At 48.1% G+C, this 20444-nt stretch overlaps 1 protein-coding gene across 5 annotated transcripts in view; it reads left to right on the top strand.

Moving 5' to 3' along the window:
- Positions 1–20444, top strand: part of rerea (arginine-glutamic acid dipeptide (RE) repeats a) — a 107418-nt gene that overhangs the window by 42207 nt on the left and 44767 nt on the right. For all 5 annotated transcript variants that reach the window (XM_041071610.2, XM_029157539.3, XM_029157541.3 and 2 more), the window contains 2 exons: positions 3623–4124; positions 10786–10856. In XM_041071610.2, coding sequence (XP_040927544.1) covers positions 3767–4124; positions 10786–10856 — 429 coding nt within the window. In that variant the 5' untranslated portion in view covers positions 3623–3766. The remainder of the gene's footprint in view (positions 1–3622; positions 4125–10785; positions 10857–20444) is intronic.

The following is a 20444-nucleotide window of genomic DNA, read 5'->3' on the forward strand; positions in this document are numbered from 1 at the left end:
ACCTGTTTTGTCAGACTGCATGCAGTCTGCACTGGTTCACGTTTACCACGGGAGTCGTGAGTCAGGTTTAAATGTTCATGGTGGAAAAGACCCCAAGCTATCTTTTATCAAAAATGGCTTTTACCTACTAAACTAACCACGGATGCTGGTTAAAAATAAAGCCTTTGTGAGCAAAGCTTTAGCAGAAGGGGGGGTGGTTACTCATCAGTGAATTGAAATCCAAGTGGAGCAGACAAGTGTCTTTGCTCTGCCCATGTGAACTAAAACAGAGAGGACCTCGGAGAGTAAACCAAATCCTGAGTGTAGGTAAGACAAAGCAGCCGGGGTGCAGAGACCACAGAGAATCCCCCATAAAGTGGCCTTCCCCTCGCCTCCAGCGGAGCCTTTTATTGTGCTGTTGTTTCAAGGGGGCTTGAATGGCAGCTTAGATTATATCGCACTGAGTTATGGATTGGAAGCGACGAAAACCCACTGCAGCTCAGCGCCGTCACAGCTAGGATCCGCACGGCGCCGAGGATCTGGATGGTTTATTCAGATCAATTTGAGTTACCCTCATTGTTAATAACCCTGTGTATATTCATGCTAACATTGTTCTCCTCTAATCTGTATTCATGTGAGCACTCCATTCAATCTCTCTGCAAAGCCGGTCTTAAATCCTTGCCAGTCACATTTTGCGACTTCATAATTCTCCAATTCAATATGCCATGAATGACTTTTCAATCTCTCCCCCAAAACTGTGTGGATCAGTGTGCTTGGCATATTGTTGTTACATTACTGGTTTGCGCTTAAATATCCACATCTCTAGCTTCTTCTGTTGTTTGTTATATAAAAAGCTTTTCAACATTCTAATTCAAGATAATCATTTAATACAATTTGGCGCGATGAAAAATCTTTATTGTGTCGTGTAGGTGCTCGAGCACGGCGCGATAATTTGTATGTTTATCTTTAGCTAGTATTCCAGCGAAGCCGCCGAGATGAGCATGGATCCGAGTGAATGTGGGAGTGAGTGGAATGAACAAACACATTTTTTAAAGGCCGTTCAAGGGAAACGTAGAAAGAGGGAGAAAAAAAATCTATGTTTAGTAACAGAAACCTGCTGTGTGGCCATTGTGGGGGATGATGTGTTAATTGAGCCACAAACTGTGTGGTTTTTCAGGCCAGAGGTCTCATTTAAACAAGCACGGAAAAGAGGAGTGTATTTGAGCGAGGCCCCGCTGGCTGCTAGCTCTTGACTCCATTGCAGTAATGTAAATGGTGGATTAGGAGCTTTTGGCTGGGACCCCTCAACCCCTTTCCAGCCACTGCCCCTCCTTCTCTTTTCCATTAAGACAGCTGGTATCTTTCAAAGGGTCCTGGCCCAGTGATTGATGTGTAATAGCTCCGAGCCTCACCTTCCCCCTCAGAGCGTTATTCATCGGCCAGGCGGCCAGTGCTGCTTTCTACTAAGCACTTTATTTCCCGGGTAGTGGGTGGAGAGCCTGCTCTCTCTCTCCCCCCCACTGTCTTTTTTCTCTCGTCCGTCTCCGCCATCAATGCATTATGACTTTTCACTGTATTACTTCTTCACTTGACAATGGCTCGCTCTTTCTTCCACTTGTTTATCTTCGCCTCAAAGTTTGACCTGCATCGAACCGCAGCTACTGCAGATACGTGAACACCGTGTTAACTGACTAGTAAAAGTTTTAACCGTCGGGACATCAGCAAGTGCGTGTCTGGGAGAAAATCTTTTTGTTGCTCCAAGGGTTATCGGACACACTTATGTTCACGTCAGCAAGGTAATTGGAGACAGAAATTGCAGTGAGGTAAAGTGTATCCAGATGCAAACCAACAGCACCAGGATCAGGATTGTAAAGGTAACGTTAGAGGCTTATAACCACCCACAACATCAAAAGAGAATGGGCCAGTCCTCCATTTGCAACAGTTCAGAGTCCTTGTTGGTTTCAGTGAACGAGGCTTATGTTACTGATTAGGGGAGCGAAGAGGTGCTTAGTTCATACACGGATTCTTTCAGCCCCCAGGATTAGAGCAGTGCTATCGAAAAGTGGCGTCATCAATGTTTTCATGTTCCTCACACCTCCAAGACATGCTGCCAGATATAGACACAGGAGGGGAGCACACTATGTATTTTGGCACGTTATGGAGGTGTATATCCAGTGCGTGTGCGTGTGTGTGTGCGCGCGCGTGTGTGTGTGTGTGTGTCCGTCCTTCCCACACACGCAGGGGGAAACTGTCCTGTTCACATCTTTGGGTGTTCGCTAATGTGTTCTTGCGTGTGCGTGTGCTGGCAGCCCAGTGGTCGCCGTGGTAACTCATCATTAGGTGATTAATGGGGCTGTGACGAAGCTGTGGTTTAATCAAACCCGGTGTTTGTGTTAAAGCCGACGACAAGAGCAGCTGCCCTGTCAGTTGGTGTCTGCTCACGAGATGACAGCACCCGCTGCTGAGGAGCTGTGTTGTCAAATGTGCCTCATTGTTAGTGTGTGTGTTCATGTGTGTGTATGTGTATATTTGTGTGTGCGCCTCGTCTCTACCTTTTCCCTTTTCCTCCGATAGTCGCCTCACATTCTCTCTAGCGCTGTCAATAAGCGTGTCTGCCTGCCGACATGCTGTATATGATTTTCGCTTTGCTTTACCTTTCCTCGATCTCTCTTTCTTTCCTCTCGCGCCTCCATTTTCACACTCCTCCTCCCCAGCCGGCTTTTACGACCGCGGTGCTGTTTGCCTGGTCTCATCCCTCAAGGGGACATAATAACTATTTCTAGTTAATTTGTTGCAGCGGGTTGGAGGGGGCAAACGCTGGCAGTAAATGAGGAGCCTCCTTTGTAGGCACAGTGTGAGGACAGCGTCGCGCCCACGGTGCGGTGCTTCAGCTCTTCCCGTCTTACTGTTTATGGAGGATTTCATTATGGTATGAAAACGTGGCCGGGCTCCGCTGGGTGAGTGACGACGGCTGAAAATGGCAGTGGACCTGGCAAATGACTGGCTGGGCTCCTCTCCTTACCCACTGGATTGCACTCTTCCTCCCTCTCGAGCTGTCACTTCACATTAACGGCGTGGCGACTGTCAGCCGGAGCCGGGCTAGGGCGCAGCCAGACACGCGTAACCACACACAGACACGCACAGATGAGTAAAACTGAGCCCGGTGTCATCACAGATGGTCTGCGGAGAAGCCGGCCAGTGAATTCTGTCACGGAGCTTCCTCCTGTGGCCTTACAAACAACCAGCGGCCACTTGTGGAAAAGCCCCCAACACAAAACCTCTGAGGAAATTTACTGGCAAACGTCCCTTTCAACACAGTGCTGGCTTGTGATGCTTTTAGAATTACTTCACTTTAGCTCATTGATATACACATACTGCACATGCAGCGTTTGTCTGTCTTCAATTTATATTTTTTTATTAACAGTTTTACTGCTTCACTAAAAGAATGAAAGAAATGTTGGAAGATAGAAGGTTCTGTTCCTTGATAAATCTATTCTCCAGAGTGAACGTAGTTGTGCAGGGAAGTGCCAAGAATTACTGTGATGTTTAGAGTCATCAAAGCCGTCTGATCTCAGGGAACTGAGTTCTTTACTTGCAAAAAGAGCAGCCCTCAACCACCATTTTTCTGTTTCTCTCCCCACAGCTTCTCTGAAACACTGGGGCAGTTGGTGTGGCCAAATTTTCCCTGGATTTGACTGGTAAATTCAGAAGACTGAAGCCCAGGCTCACAGTCTACCTTTCACGGAGGCCCAGCCGTGAGAGGACTGAGGAAGGCACGTGGCGGATCATGACGGCCGACAAAGAGAAGGAGCGGGAGAAGGAGCGGGACCGGGACAGAGACAGAGACCGCGACAAAAGGGAAGCCGGCAAGTCCCGCCGCCACGACGGCGACCGCGAGAGCGAGAGCTCCAGGCCCCGGCGCAGCTGCACGCTGGAAGGCGGCGCCAAGAACTATGCAGAGAGCGAGCACAGCGAGGACGAGGACAACGACAACGGCAGCACGGGCGGCGGCAGCGGGACGGCGGAGGAGGCCGGCAAGAAGGGCAAGAAAAAGACCCCCAAGAAGAAGTCCCGCTACGAGCGCACGGAGAACGGGGAAATCACGTCTTTCATCACAGAAGATGATATTGTTTACAGACCTGGAGGTAAGGCGGATTTTTAATCGACTGCTGATTGGCTGAGTGAGTCGTCTCTGTTGCAACAAGTACTTCTTCAGGCCAGAAGGCCGTGCATCACACGATCAATTCCACGTTGACCCACTCTGTGCTTTGTCTTGGTCTAAGTCAATAAACTAAAGTGGTGCTTCACCAGATGATGTGATAGTGACAACAGCTATGATAATGGCTCCATCCCAACACTGTCTGGCTCACTAAAAGTGTCTCCTCTAAGGCCCAATGACAGATCCCTGAACGTTTGTGCTGCAGTCTAGTGTCTCTATTATGTTAGATGAGCTAAGCTAAAAACAGAAGCAACCTTTCCTCGGCTGTAAACGCGGCCTCTCTTTCACCCACTGTTTATAAATTGGCTCTATTAGAGGAGGGAATGTCAACACTGGCTGTCAGAACGAAGCTAGCACACCTAGTATGTATGTGTTGCTCTCTCTCTCGCTGCTGTCTGCCGTGAAACTAAATCATTGCCATCATGTCTTTTCATTTATCTAGCAGCTAGCAAAAGGTCAAATACTTGGGGTGGGCAGCTCACGTTGGGCACGATGTAGGAAATTACAGCTGCTGGGTTAAGTTATGTTCTCCTCCAGCTGTTTAGCCTTGCAGACTTCCACCTATTATGCTCAGCGCTCCCCCTTTTCTTGAGACCTCAAGTTGATGCAAGGAAACAGACAGGCTTTCTCAGACGGCACCTCTTTTGTTGTGTATTTCATGAATAATAGAGAAAACCCACAAATGGTGTCGTATAGTTCGTCTTAGTGTCACAGCCCAGTTTCCTCACATACGCTGGAATTGTTAAGAGAGGCATTGGTGTCCTAGTTCATAACTTACCTCATTGTCAAGATGGGACATCCTCCACCTCAGCAACGGATCTCCTGCTTCTCTGCTATTTATTTTGAAGTGATAAGCCGTGTGTGTGTGTTAGTTTTCCACCACCTACTTGGTCATTGGTAGCAATTTTGCAATCAGATTTGATGTGTGGAGCTTAGGTAGGAACAAAGCCTGCGATGGATTATGCTTTACTAAATGTTAAATCCCTTTAAGCCTTCTAGTGACACACAATATGTAAAACTGACCACCCCCAGAGAGCGATTTACGACGCTCAACGAGTGTGAGGAAAGCCGTGCAGAAATCGGCAGAGGTTGTAAACCAGAATGCCGTTTTGATTGCTTTTGTCACAGGGAGCTTAGGAAACATGCCCAAGAAATGAAATGTAAACTGCTGTGGAAACTGTCTGTGCACTCCCAGTCCCCAGCCATGCTCCAATCTCTCTTCTTAGCCTTTATATCTCTTGAAGATGGGTTCAGGCGGCTTAGTGTACATCGATTGGTTGGGGAAGGAGAAGTGCAATTGGCCGGTAGGTGGGCCTGCAGCTAGCTCTCCCTCCGCAGCTGTTTAAAAAGGATGGAGAAGTGTGTCTGCAGCGAAGGCCAGGGGACGGTGTCCCGAGCCATTTGTATGGCCGGCTGCTGGCGTGAACAGCCGCATGCAGTGTGAGCAGACATGCCAAATCAATCTGTACCCTGTGGCAGAGCCCTCGCCACTTCCCCAGGCCTGGCCAGACACCTCCAGAGCCTGTTCTCCACACTCGCCCCCCCACCCACCCCAGATTATAGATCCTCTTTCTGGAGATTATACAGACTGCCACGGGGTGATCAATAGGAGACACCCTAGAAGCATAGAGACGCGCATAAAATTCAGTATGCGCACTCACACTGTGCTGATAAGAGCAATGTGGATGTGCACAAGTGTGGTGCAAAACGTATACATGCATAGACTAGCGCTGCTTTCAGCAGTTATAGACATGGACCCTATCGGAGTCCACACACAAGCACAGTCAAATCCAAACGCAGAGTACCAGCCTAGCTCGTCCCCTCTTTCCAGTGCAGCAGGCTGAAGCGGGGCGCTGCAGGTGGCCGGCTGCCATTGCACGTCTCCTTCAGTCCCAACTAGCGAGCTCGGCTGTTTAAAATGTAGAGCGCTAATGGAAACCACCTGACACCCAACATGGCTGCCACAGCACGCTGCAGTTCCCCCGCCTAGCCTTTATGTCCCTCGAAAATCGGTTCAGATGACTTAGCAAAGATGGCTGCCACATGAATGAGACTTTAGTATTAGAGAGTGGTCGGCTTCTGTAATTAGTGCAGTGGATGATAGCGGGACCTTGCAGGCTAGTCGGAGGTAAACACCTGGGGAGTGTTGGGGGAGTTGTTGACGTGGACAGCTGGCACTTCTTGCCGCAGCCACCACAGAACCCTGGGGAGTGTGTGTTTGTGTGTCACTGTATGTGTCATGCACAGGAGGTTGTTGTGCTGCAAGAATATGTGTGACACAAACATGGGTAGTGCAGGATAACCAGCCGTCCTTCCCTTCCCGTTTCAAACTCAAAGCAAAAACACTGTTGCCAGTTGCACAGATCTGCCTTGTTGTTGAAGTTAGTATTTGTTTCCTCCTCCATGTCAGCTGTAATTTTCAGGTTGTGTATATATAATATATTTATTTAAACCCAATGAGCAACTGACATGCATGAAAGTGAATCGTTAGTTTAGTTTGTGGTAGGTAAGTCTGCGATACCTATTCATCTATGTATCCTTTATCCTAAGAGCTTTTCCCATTAAGGATCACTAGGGTGCTGGAGCCACTCCCAGCTTTCCCAGGACGGACATTCAGTCACACTCCCTTATTGGCAACTTAAGGCTCGGAAGGGAACCTAGCTGCAGGTCTTTGTAGTGTTGGAGAAAGCTGCCGTACCTCCACATCCGTCCATATTCTACAGAGATCCCAAAAATGTTCTTGTATTTAAAATTGCAGAGACAGTGTTTCAAGGAAACATTTAGGGCAAAGTAAATCCACAGGAGAAGAGCCCGTCTGAATTGTGTTTTCAGTACGTGTCCTGTTGAGCAGTCAGCATAATGTGGTGCGTAAAGTGTAGGATTGGTTATTCCAAAGCCAACACGCCGCAGGCTGGAGCTCAATTAGCATAGCACGTCCTCTCTGCCGCGGAGCCTAGCTGTCGATCCGACCTCCTCCAAGTCGAGCTAACAAGAGGGACGGGCCCTTGGAGTCGTCTCCTATTGAAACGTAGCAATGTGAATCTGTAGCCTGTCGCTAACTGAACAGATCTATTTTTAAAAAGCCCTCGCTGCTATCCCAGCTCTCCCCACACTAGAGACTCTGGGAAAAGGGCTTTTTAGTGAAATCCAACCACCTGCCGACTGTTAAATGAGAAAGCGTGGGCTAGCCGAGAGGGAAAGGAGGGGAGGAGGGGGTAATGTTGTCAAAGAGCCTCTGTTCTCCCCTAGGAGCTCAGTCAGCTGTAGGCTTGCCCTATTGTAGAGAGCCGATTGTATCGCTTGCCAGGTATTTCCCGTCCCTTTCCCGGCTGGAAGACGGGGGAGTCGCGGGGCTTGCGGAAGAGAGGAGAGGAAGCGAAGTCAGGGAGAGAATCAAGTGGCCGTGCGCCTGGAGGCCTCGCCGCCTGTTTGGCCCCAGACCCAGCAGGATGTAGCGTGCGGTCGCCAGCCACCGCTGCAGTTGGTGGCTGATCAGTAAAAAACCCGCCGCCGTGTCCTCGGCCCTCGCCGTCCCCCCACGCACACCCCTCTGCTGCCATTATTGCATTCCTTGTGCTATTTAATTTTAGGATCAGCGCACTCGAGGGGGGCTGTGCGCGTCCTTTGGCCTTGCGTGCACGCGCGTTCGCCCCCGCGAGTTCCAACGGAGGACCGTTTTTAACAATGCAGGTGCATCCTGACTCCTGGCGAGCGCTCGCCACCTGCGAGCGCGGTGAAACGCCTCTCATGCTGGAACGTGCCTGCAGCCGCGCTGGGTTGAAATCACTGTTTACAAAACATAACCTGTGAGATTTGTGTTCACAACGTGACTTTTTTTGTTTCTGCTGGCTCGTAAAATAGAGCCAAGACGATTTTATCTGAGACCCCCCCCCCCCCCTTCCCCCCTCTGTCGGAATGCCGCAGCCAATTAACCAGCGTCTTTTTGTTTAGTGTGAGCAGAACGGGGCTCTTGTGCGGAGGCTAGGTATGTTTTACATTAGACCTGCTTGGCAGCTGCCACGGGGGCTCCGGTCCGGGCGACGGTGAGCGGTAGCTTTGTAACCATCGCTCCGGTCCACGCAGCGGCCCGTCTGGCACCCGGCCCGGGCGGCGTGGCCGTCGCCGTCGCCTCGTAGGACGAGTAGGAGAAGTTCAACTTACGGCTGCGCGTCCATCTACAAAGGCCCCGCTGTGGTTCTCCCCCCCCACGGCGAAGGCTGCATTCATGCAGCCGGCGCACACTTCAACCCTGAAAACACTGCCCATCCCCCCACGCAGACCCCCACCACAGCCGTCCCCCCGTCCCTCCCCCCTTCCACTTCTCCACTTGAGCGAGGAGACCCACTTCCCAATGCACAAAATGGCAGCGATGTTTAACAAGCCGGGCGGACCCCGTAGGAACCGTGCGTCCGGCTTCGACGGCCACCCCCACTCGACCCCACCACCCCCCACCCCCCAGCTCCGTTGACTCTGAACTCGGTTTTAACTTTTACATTCGGTGAGATTCCTGTTGTAGTCGCTTTCAGAGAAATGCCCTTGAGGCAGTAGACTTTTAGTGCCCAAGATGAATTCGAAATGTGCCTTTGACATTCGAAGAATAGACCCGCTTGCTGTCAGTGAATGATTAAACTGGATCCCTGTCTCTCCTTTTTCCACCTCCTATCCTTTTCGCTCTCGCTGTCTGTTCTTTATGCCTGTTGATGTGCTCTGGGCTGTAGACATGGAGATCTGGCCTCTCTAAATGAATGTGCCGACGAGGTAAAGGGACACTAAACCCTAATTCCCCCGATTTGACTCCTCCGAAACATGTCATCTCATTCAGATTAGTCTCTTTTGTTCTCTGCCCTCCCCCCACTCCCTCCCCTCACTTCTCTCCGTCTCTCTCAGTACACACACTGTGTCGCTCACAGATCACACAATAGCACTGATGGATATTTTCATTCATGTTATCTTGTAAATGACTTCCAGGGATGGTGTAGAGGAGGGAGAAATATAAGGAAAGGGGATAACGCGAGAAGAGGGCAGTAGAGAGAGAGAGAGAGAGAGAGAGAGAGAGAGAGAGAGAGAGAGAGAGAGAGAGAGAGAGAGAGAGAGAGAGAGAGAGAGAGAGAGAGAGTAGAGATCTCGAGAGCTATGCTACTCTAGATCTCTACGCTCATTCTCGATCTATCTCTCTCTCTCTCTCGCGCTCACTATATTCTGCGCCTAGAGATATTCGTCCCTCTCAGCCAGCAAAGGCGATAAACCTCCCCCCTCTCTTAGAACAGCTCATTCAGCCCACAGCAGATAACAAGCCCACCCTGGGGTTACACACACACACACACACACACACACTCTGAGACTCCAAAAACAAAGACTATGATGTCACAGGCGCACTTGTGCACACCAGCCCCTTTACAAATGGTGTCTTGGGTGTCAGAGCCATTTAATATCTTTTTCATCCCTCTTTTCCTCTGCAAGCAGTGAGATAAACCACATTCAGATCAATAAGTCCGCTGACACAAACAAACGAATAAATAACAGACGACGACGCCACTGTCAGTCGTTGTGGATGTATCTGTGAAAGCGTGCTGTGTTTGTGAGCCAGCACACCCGGTTGTGAGAGCGCACCTTAAACGGCAGGGAGCTTCTGCTTCTCAAGGCCTCGCGCACGCGTTGGGGGCGCCACGCATCACTGCACTAAATGGAAGGCAACACCAGCCCTGGGAGCACGCAAATAGCTTGAATACAAGGTCTGTTTGTAGCGTGTGATCTGTTTTCCAATCAATTAACTGACAGTAGCTTTTCCTAGTTTCCTTATTGAATAAGCAGAACCTGTTCTGATAGGTCAGTTTAAAAAGGCTGTATATTGTTCCCTTTACTCGCACCCCTCATTTTGTGTTTCAGCTAAGAGCCAAAGGTGAACGAGAGACTATTATGCAAATGTGACTGTTGTGAATTTAAATATCTTTTTTTCCTAATAATTCCCACCCTTGGCTGTTTCTGAAAAGCCTTAGCCGTAACCATTAGCCGCACTCCCACCTCCGCTTCCAGCTCGGCAGAAGGGGCTGCGTTTCCTCTCCTTTCAAGTGAGAATGTTTTTGGTTGAGGAGAGGAAGGTTCGCGCCCCGGCCACACCACCAGTCACAGTCAATTTACCAGCAGTGGGTCCCATCATACACTGGTTACAGTCATGTCTGAAAACACGAATGAGCAGACGGTTTTGTTTTTCTGCTAAGCTAACCCAGTGCTAACTGGACAAAGGAAGGGGTGATGCTGATGGGCCGGGTGCAGGAATGGTTTGGGGGCGAGATGGGGCTGAAGCCAGTATTGCTCACTGGTGTATAAATGGAGTGGAACAATAACATAATTCCCCTTGGGCGTAATGTTTGCTTTGGAAAGCAACCTTGTAGCTCTCCAAAAGTCCTTAATCCTATTACTCGCATTCCAATTGAATTTGACTCAAGGAGAAAAATGTCTTTTCAGCAGAGGTAACTGCACAAGAAAATAATATCGTACTAAGTGTGGCTGCGCAAAAACACGAAAGCTTTGGGAAATGTGAATATCTTCCTTCAGTCAGAGTTCTTTTTTTTTTCTTCCACTTGCAGATTGTGTGTTCATTGAGAGCCGGCGGCCCAACACTCCCTACTTCATTTGTAGCATTCAGGACTTCAAGCTGGTGAGTACATTTTTCCTTCCTGAGCTGTTTCATGTCCTGGTGCCCTCACACTGACCCCAGAGTGAACACCAAACCCACCCACCCATCACATTTCCCATACTGGAAAACAAGCCATTGTGTCTGCAGTGAGAATGGATCCCAGAGGAAATCACTAGAACTGGACAACACAGGACAGTGCTTGTCACACCTGCCAAAGAATGGAGTAAAGATTAATAAAGTTTTTAAAGTCAAGTTGTGGAAAAATAAAAGAATCAGTTTTTAATAATTAGCCACCTTTGTGATCCATTAGCACTGTCATTATGCGTGTAATGGAAGAAAAATGTTTGTTGGATCTCCTAATAGATTTAATAAAGGAGCCCTCCACCACTTTTCAATTGATCTTTCTACTACCTAATGCTGTCAAATTGCCTCTTATGCTGAACGGAGACAGACATTTGTTTTTAATTTGCTGCTGAAAGTGGCTTGTTCATCATAGTGAGGTTGTTTAGGACACCTGAAATGTATCACAGGCACAAGTCTCTCGCTGTTTTAGCCTCATTTCAGTCTCACACAACACATTTATCTTTATACAAGCTGATGAAAAACAATGAGGTTTCTGACTTTCTGCATAGGACTAGAAATCTTAAGTAATCCATTTGTATATTTCGGAAGTGCTGTATTATCAGACTGGGTGTTTTTAAACTACCATTAATAATAGTGGGATTTTTCACACTGTGCCTGAACAACCACAGTATGTTTCTTTTGGCTGAGTAAATGTGCTGGTAACAGGTCACCACATGTGAAGCCTGTAATCAATTATTCAACTGAAAAAGATTTTGCTTTTAATTGGTCCTTTGTTGATTCTCCAGCTCCCATGAAGGGCGAGTGGGACACATTTAAGACGTTTAGGTGCAGATTTATGGTGATGTGACTACAGTTTAATGAAAGGATTGCTGGGATTTGAAATTGAGGAGTTTGCGATGGCAAGCGGAGGAACGTGCAAGCGTGCTGGAGCAAGAGATTGGTTGTCTGAGTGCAGCAGACAGGGCCCAGCGAGGGGCAACTGAGGCCTAAGGGGGCCAAATAATGGCTGCCAACAACCCAGGGTGATGAGAGGTCAGCTCACAGGCCACACACACGCACACACTCTCTCCACAGTGTAGATTAGTGGAGTCGTATGTGTGTGGATGCATTTGAGCTCTAGGTGTTGGCACCGCTGTGTTTCCGGCCGTTGTTGTGTGTAGAGGAGGTTTTAAGGTGAGCTGCGGGCCCTGCAGAGGGCCGGACAGCGAGGCCCCGCAGCAGCAGGGCTTAAACCGGATTGCAGACATGCCCCTCTGCTTTCCTATGAACATGTACATATACACACTCGCACAAAAACCTATACACCTGCACCTTGATTATAAGTGCCAGAATAGGTCTGGGCCAGACAGAGGTAATTGTCCGGGGAGAGAGAGAAAACACTGGCTCCATTAGCTAAACACTCTCCTTCCTCTCTCTCTCTCTCTCTCTCTCTCTCTCTCTCTCTCTCTCCGTTACTCCCTCCCCCCATCCATCTGTAATTAATGAACAGCCATCTGCACGTCTGTATGTGTTTGAGCAGACTGTACCCTTGTCCTCCTATGTTAAAACAACAAGCCCTGCTGGCTCTTTAAACAACTACAGCATTTTTCAATAAAATCACTTTGTCGCCACAAAGGAGTGACGCAGCGCTGGAAACCCATAATCTCTATTTACCACAGCAAAATCCTCTTTTCGGATGATAGCTAAATAAAGTTGTAATTGCTGGCGTGGACATGTAGCTGGCTAACCTTAAATCTACCCCGACACCCGGCCTTTAAAAGGAGGACGCAGACGTGTTCCTGGGGGAAGCGTTCATCCACTCATTCTCCCTTTTGTCATAACAGTCAGTGACCTTTTTTATTTTTTTTGCCACCGCATATCGAGAGGAGGAAGAAAAGCAACAGGCAACTTGGGGTTGTGTGAGTGAAGCCCACATTAGAAGTGAGCTCATTCTTTTTATTTCCCCTCCTCTCATCCCTCCCTGCCTCTGTGTCTGGGCCTCACATTTTCTTTGCCGTGCAAGTTATCGATCAACCCCCCTCCGCGTGGTGGAGCAGAGCTTTGGAGGCGCAGCAGAGGGGGAGGAAATTTCATTGGTTCTGAACCAAATAACCTCATCAATATTGCCCCTCTTGCACCCTTCTTCTGTTCCCTTTGTGTCTCTCTCTTCCCTCTGTCTTTAGGCTGAAACCGTCTCACTCGTGTACTTTATTTAATGACCTGTGAATCCAATTAGTGGTGTGTAGAAATCCTGAATGCGGCCATCAATCTCTGCAATGCAAGGAAGAACAAGGGTTGAAGCCGCCTTCGCGCCTCTTTATGTCTTTTTCTCACCGCGTGTGTCTTCTCTGCATTAGAATGATCCTGAGACGGGTCTTGTTGCATGTAAAACACGCATCCTAACGTTTGTACACAAAGCACTGACTATGAAGCCGGTTAGGGTCCTTGTGGACAAAAAATCATTTTCTCTAGCTTGTTTTTCCAAGGTAGCAGGTTTGGTGCCCATTCTAACCTCTGTGACGTATTGATCCAGCCATATAGATTTTGGTCCCCTGCCTTCCGCCTAAAATGTCTGCCCAGATACAGAGGTGACCAGTAGGAGGGCACTTCAGCCATTGGAGTATTTAAAGGAGTCTGGACTGGAACAACAATAGACGTTGCAGCAGTTATATTTATAATTTTACAATAAAACATCATTCAGACAATAAACAAAATTATTTTACCAGATGGGATGTAGAAATATGTCATAATACAGATTAAGTGGATCAAATAGCAGGTGTCTCTACAATCCAGTCATTTGTTTTATATAATGTTTTTTTTAGTCCTTGTGAAGTGATCAGTCGGGTGAAAAGGGGCCAACAACCGTCCACTGCGTTTTCCCAAAGGGGCTAGTTTCACTTTACGCCCAGTGCCCTGACCTTTAATGCCGTGTTTACAATCTATATTTGATGAGAGCAGCGCAGTGAGCCTGCCGGCCATAGGTTCCTCATGTTTATATTCTCCTAATGCAAATGTAGTCCTGCGGCTTGTGCTTGTTATTTGGTTGACACACACACACACACACACACACACACACACACACGTACAAACGTATGAACTCATTCGCCTATTGTTGTGAGAGGAGAAGCCATCTGAGAAGTCTACAGTCATATCCGTCCATCGACTTCACTGATCTATTAGGCTTTTACCCCCCCTCCCCCATCTCACCCCTGTGTCTGTTTCCACAGTCCATCCCCCTTCATACACACTCCTTTTTATCTGCTGTCGCTCTCCTCCCATCCCGTGTTCGTCTCATTGTGTCCACATGCTCGAACCTCGCTGCCTCCCCCGCCTCCCCCTCTGCTTGCGTCTAACATCATTTGTTGGTATTGGCCAAGTCAACTGTGTTTCACTCTCCCTCCCTTCCTTCCTGATATTCTTCTATCGCTCTCCCTGCTCTGTCACACAATCCTCCTCCCCCCCCCGCTTTGGCTAATGAAATGATTGCAGCGTTTCTCCCTCTGGGAACAAGGGATTGAGGAGCCAGTACACCAGTGCCCACACACACACACACACATGCACCCTTTCTATTTCTCTCTCTTTTCTCTCACTGCTACAGAGATACTCCTCCATCGTCCTGCTTATAGACATTTAATTAGGAGCACAATGCAGCCGCGTTACCAGGAGTCCATCTCATATGCTGTAGGACTGATCAGCTTAAAAGGATGAGGGATTTTCTTTGTCCTATAACCAGTACACTCTCTGAGTGGGTGCACACACTCCTCTTGTCAGTATGTTGAAGTGTAAGGTTAGAGCCATCTCAAGGTTGAACCTGTTGTTTGTACTGAGATATGTGTGTAGACAAGATTTTTTTTATTTTTTACACACAGTACACTCGCATACGAGCGCTAACATGGGTGTTTAGGAGAAAAATTCAATTTTTTTTAGAACTTGTTAGATTTGCACCTAGAACCTATTTTTACACGTTTGTTTTTTTTTTCTCCACTCTGGTGTTTGTCAAATTATATAAACATTTTTGTCTAAAACTGATTTAGCAGTCAGCAATAAGGTTGAAAATGAATCTTAAAAATGTATTTGTTTTTACTGTATGCAGTATAATATCAGTCTACTGGATTGGGAATGGGATTTTCAAAGGATTATAAATTAATATTTTAATATACATGTAGGGATTACGCAACAAAAATAAAAAATATTATTTTATGTGTCCAAATATGAGAACAGCGTACACGTGTTTGTTTAGGTTGAATGGCTGCAGCGCCGTAGCTTCTCCAGTTGTAAACAGCCCGTGTGCACCTCTGCTACATGCACACACAGTGTTTGTTGTATCTCTTAGAGCACTTTTGGCTTGTGCTTATCAAACAGCCTTGAAAAATGGTACCTATTCAAAGTGTGTAATTAAAAATGTTTGATAAAGATGCAAATATATGTGCATAAATATGCATGTTTAACATGCTGTTATTAGGTTTTCCGTGGTCCCTGAGTACAGCCCTAATGGCATCCAAAGTGCTGAGAATTACCTTAACAATGAGGCTCTAGCAGCTTATTAACTCGCAGATAGCTTGTCTGCACATATAGGTCTATGCAAAATATTACTTAAAGTGTGGCAGGTTTTTCCCTTGATGTAAAGCTGTAGAGTCAGAGTGTCCTGTGATGCATGCAGTAGTGACTCCATGAAAGCGAGAAAGACGGTGTCTGTGGGGAAAGCGCGTGTTTTTTTCCCCCTACAGCAAAGTCGGCTGTCATTGGTATTATGCCAATGAGACTGATGATGGGAGGTTGACTAGATGGGCATCACTTGCCTCCTCACCGCACAGAAGGCTGAGTTCCCTGTTTCATCTTTCCAGTTTTCCCTTTGCGACCCCCTCCCCTCCCCCTCCATCTCACGCCCCTCCCCATCGAACATTTTGAAATGCAATTATGGATCAGTGAGCACGGCCATCAGTTGTACTTCTTGTTAATATTTATCGAGTGGAGCAGCAGCCGCCGCCATCTCTTGAGAGAGGGGCGCTACAGTCATTAGGGGCAATTTTGTATGTATGCATGTGTGTGAGTGCTGCTCAGCTCTTCCTTTCATTCCGCGGTCCACTCAGTTGCTGTAAGTGAGCCGCTACTTTGGCATGGCCATGTGGAAGTGCAGCCTTTCACAAGCGTGTGTTTGCGTGTGCGTGCGTGTGTGTGGTGCAGGGAGGCTGTCGTAAATGACTGCTTTTCTCTGCTCTCTGTGAGGAAGCAGCTTGACAAGGGCATCTAGGCGTCTATAGACACGGCCGGCCAGCCAAGCCTGCTGCAAGCTGTTTGATTGAAGCATTCTGCTTGTAATGTTCCCCATTGAGAAGCAGCCTTAAAGCAATAGAACCACAACACAAGAGCTGAAAGGCGATTCACTGTCACACGTGTTCACAAAGAAAACAGACCACAAATGGTTGCTGACAGTGTACGTTTTGAACTGGTCGGGTGGCTCAGGTTATTATTAGTATGAAGTGTGGCAACTTTTACTATTTGATCAAACCAATGTTGCTTAGATTAGCTGCCATTGGACAACAGCCTGCTCTCTTTCCTGTCTGTAACTAAACTGTGGCCAGAGGATTTTTTTACCGCTGCTTAAACAGTATCAGGCGACTTTCCCACTTATGACCATTTTGATTCATGCTTTCCTGCAAAGTATGCACATCACCGGTTCCGCCTCGGGCTCCAGTCCCTTCTCCTCCGTATCTGCGCAAATTTCTATTCCTGAAGCTATTAAAACTGCTCTTTGTAATAGCGTCAGGCCATTTTAGCTCATCATACTCGGGTGTCATTTATAAACTCGCCTTCCTTGAATCGGAGGGCGTCGTGCGTCTTTCAGAAAGCGAGAGCTCTGTTTCTCTTCAGGGAGGCAGCTTGGATTGATTGTCCACACAAACGCTGTAATAAATAAATAAACCAATACAAATGGCAAGGGTTGAGATAACGGCACGGTTCAGACCCAGTGAGTGAAGGAGTCTATATCGAGCTCTCCTTGTGGGCAACTCCAGCCCTCTGCCTGCCTCCTTGTCTATTCTCTCCCTTGTATCCCCCTCTTTTCATCTTTTTTGGACAGATAACACTTTTTTCTCTCACCCTCACTGCCCTCCCTGTGCATTAGCTAAATGCTGCTATGGAAACTAGTTGTTCAGCCAATAGGATTATCTCTTTCTCTAGGATAGAAGACGGGAGGGGAGGGAAATACAGACTGCTTGAAAATCAAAATGGGGTTCTGTGTTTGTTTTTTGTGATAGAACGGGTGCAGCCTCCGGATGGGGGGTGGGGGTGGGGGGGTGGTCATCCTAGAGGGACAGGCCAGCAGCCATAGCGTTTTCACAAGGTGTTTCATCAATTAATAGGCATCTTTTTCCCACCACAACTAAATTATTCAGCAGAAAATCCCACTATTCCCCCTTTGATGTTTATTCGTTAGGCCTGCATTCGCCATCAGGGCTGTATCGCTCAAACACAGGTGCTCGCGAGTGTATCGTGTTGTTTTTCTGTGACAGGTGACATTTGTGCTGTGCATATATATCCAAGTGTTAATATCACCCCGTATCGCGGCGTGGTTGAAATATTCAGCGATGCCTCCGACGCTCTTCTTTTCTTTCTGCACATCATAAGTGAAAATGTCTCCTCTGATGTCTTCACTATCATCTCAGGCAAATGCACTGCTCTCCGGCACGGAGCACTACATTTTATCTTTAAAGCGGCGGAGCAAACAGTCTGCGCTATCTGCTTTTGGCACCGGCTCTGATGAGAACGCGAGAAAACAAATGTGGCACAGGCACCGACCTGGAAGCGCAGGTAGATCCTCCTGCTGTCAAAACGCACAGGACTCCCCACCCAGTCGCCGCGTGTAAAAATAATGATGGGGCCTGTTTAATCACCTGAACAGGTCGTTATGTAGGAAAGAAAACGCTGTGCGGTGCCATAGGCGGTAGCATTGGAAATGAGGCCCTTTGAAGCAGGTTAACAGGCACTGAGGCTACACGGTCCCACACTAGATGCTATAGAATCCTAGAATCTAAATTTTAATTTTTTTTTTATCTGGATCTATAATCCTGATGATATCTGGCGGTAGCTCCAGTGAGTATTTGGTGTTTGGCTGACCACCCAGTGCTGTGTGTTGTAACAGGACACTAAACACATTTGCGTGGATTGGTCAAGCTTTAATTGGATTGGCCTCTGCTCTGAAAATGGAAGACTAATTTTACCCCACCTCCTCGTCCTCTCCCACTTTACATTTCTCTTCCCTCCTCCCGTCCCCTCTCTCTGAGCTTAAGTAGGGATCTGGCATGCTTCACCACTGGTTCTCAGCTCAGCCCAGTGTAATTTCCAGCTTGTCCAATGTGTGACATGCCAATAAAAAAAAAGAATGAGAGGGTGAAAAAAAGGATGGGTGGTAGAGGGGCACCTCGGTGGAAGTAGAGATTTACAGTCGTATTAGGTTCACACGCTTCCACCAGAGCCCTTTTTTCCCCTTCTCCTTTAAAGAACACATGGTGCAAATTAACTCTTGCTTATAGAGAGAAAACCGGGAGGAAGGAAGGGCATCGGTCAGCGAGAGGAGCAGACGCGAGGGGAGAGGAAATTTCAGGGATTGCTGCGAGGCCTGAGGAATGTCTACACTCGGTACCTCGGTGTCTCGCGGAGCCCTCAGAACAACAGCGCCGTCCCCACGGGCCGCCGTCTCCAGCGGCTCCCCCGCTGCAGCGCCTCATGCAGACCCTCACATCCTGTACTAGACATGTGCTGCAGCTTGACTCGCCGCTGGAACTATCTAACACCCATCTCCCAATGTTTGTTAATCTAATGCAGCACAACTGAGTCACATCTGTTCACGCTTTGATCGTGAAAGGGGGAATATCGCTCTGTTTAAGAGCTCTCACATGCCAATTTACTGGAGCAACACAGTCCAGTTAATGTGTGAGGGAGAAAACCTCCTCTAAGCCTGGAAACCAAAGAACCGAGAGTCCTATCAGTCATGTCATCAAGATTTAGAAACTGGAACTGATCCATAACCAACGAGTAAAAGATTGGAGGGGGCTCACAACTCGAGCTTCTGCACTCAAATGAGGATTTTTAGTAGACTTTGTAAAATCCTCTGAAGCATAAAATGCACCAATATCCCCACAGATTGGCTGAGCACCGTCTCACACGGAACCATGATGCACACACAAACACTAAAACGCGCAGGAGTCGGCGGCGAGCACGGCAAACGGGCTTTTCCTGGATGATGGTTTAATTCGACGGGTCTCTCCTCAGACGCAGGAGGAGGTTTCATGGCTTCTCTCCCCGTTCCGTGCGTCACGCTTCCGTCCGCGGTGACTCCGACATGTACTCCACGGCTGAGCTCGGCTGCTCTCTGCCCTTCCGGACCCAGGGAAACCCGCTTCGAGACCTTCCACCGCCGCTGTGCGCTCACTTCATCTGTTACGCGCTCACATTCACACATAAAACTGAATATAAAAAAAGCAGAACTACGCTTTAAAGCGCACATTTCAACGCCCGCCTCCTTTCCTCTTCACCAAAGTGCGCCGCGCTTTCATGCCACCAGTTGATTTGACTGCAGCCTCGACGTGGAGCGGCGCGCTATAAAACAGCACAGGCGCGGTGTGTGATGGTAAAGACGCTTCCCCGCATCAAAGGGCTGAGCCGCGCTATCCCCTCAGTAGCTGTATTCATTTCTGCTCCCGCCACGCTCAAACACCCTTTGTTCTCCCCTTTATAGGAATGTACTTAACAGTTTGGCAGTGTTGTGTTTGTGAACAGAGCCGTGTTTGTGAACAGAGCCTCCTTTGTTCCAGCAAGCAGTTAACACTTGTGTACAGAACAGAGGGGGGAAAGTCTGTGTTATTAAACCTACTGTTAAATTAGCCTAAGCGCTATCTTAATAAAATGATTAAGACAACGCAGACCTCCCCTCCGTCTCTTTGTCCAGTTGTCAAATCCCATGCGTTTCATCCACCAGCTTCGACTCCATCAGTCTGTGTTTAGCTTCATCTGATACGCTGTTTAATTCCTTCTCTTACTTGTTGTAAAGCTAATTAATGTAATAGGAGCAGTTTTAAATCTAGATGGGTGTGCCGTGTGTATGCATTAGGATTTTATAGATTTTCCTCATACCATCATCACAACCTAACCTTGGGCTACTGAGCTTAACAGCTCGTTTATAGATTGCCATAATGTTCTGCCCATTGAGGCTGAATAACTCTTTATAGACCTGGTACCTAACAGCAGCAGCCCTGCACCGGCTTCATGTCTCTCCTCTACTGTCTGCCTCTTGTGATGAATCTTCCTCCTCAAAGCCTGGTGGGCGGGGGGGGGGGGGCTGATTTTGGTGGCCCCACTGCATGGGATTGTCCAAATCACACCGCGAGGAGAGAACAGACAAAAAGCCCTTTAGTCTTCCACCGTCTCTCTTTTGCTCTCGCCCGCCTTTTTCGGGTGAAATGGAATGATTTAATGTGCAGCCCTGACGGAGTGGGTAATGGACTTGGCAGGCGAGCGAGAGGCTCCCTCTACCAGCCAGCGGAGGGG

Source organism: Betta splendens, chromosome 7 (genome assembly GCF_900634795.4).
Source record: "Betta splendens chromosome 7, fBetSpl5.4, whole genome shotgun sequence".
Taxonomy (NCBI): Eukaryota; Metazoa; Chordata; class Actinopteri; order Anabantiformes; family Osphronemidae; genus Betta; species Betta splendens.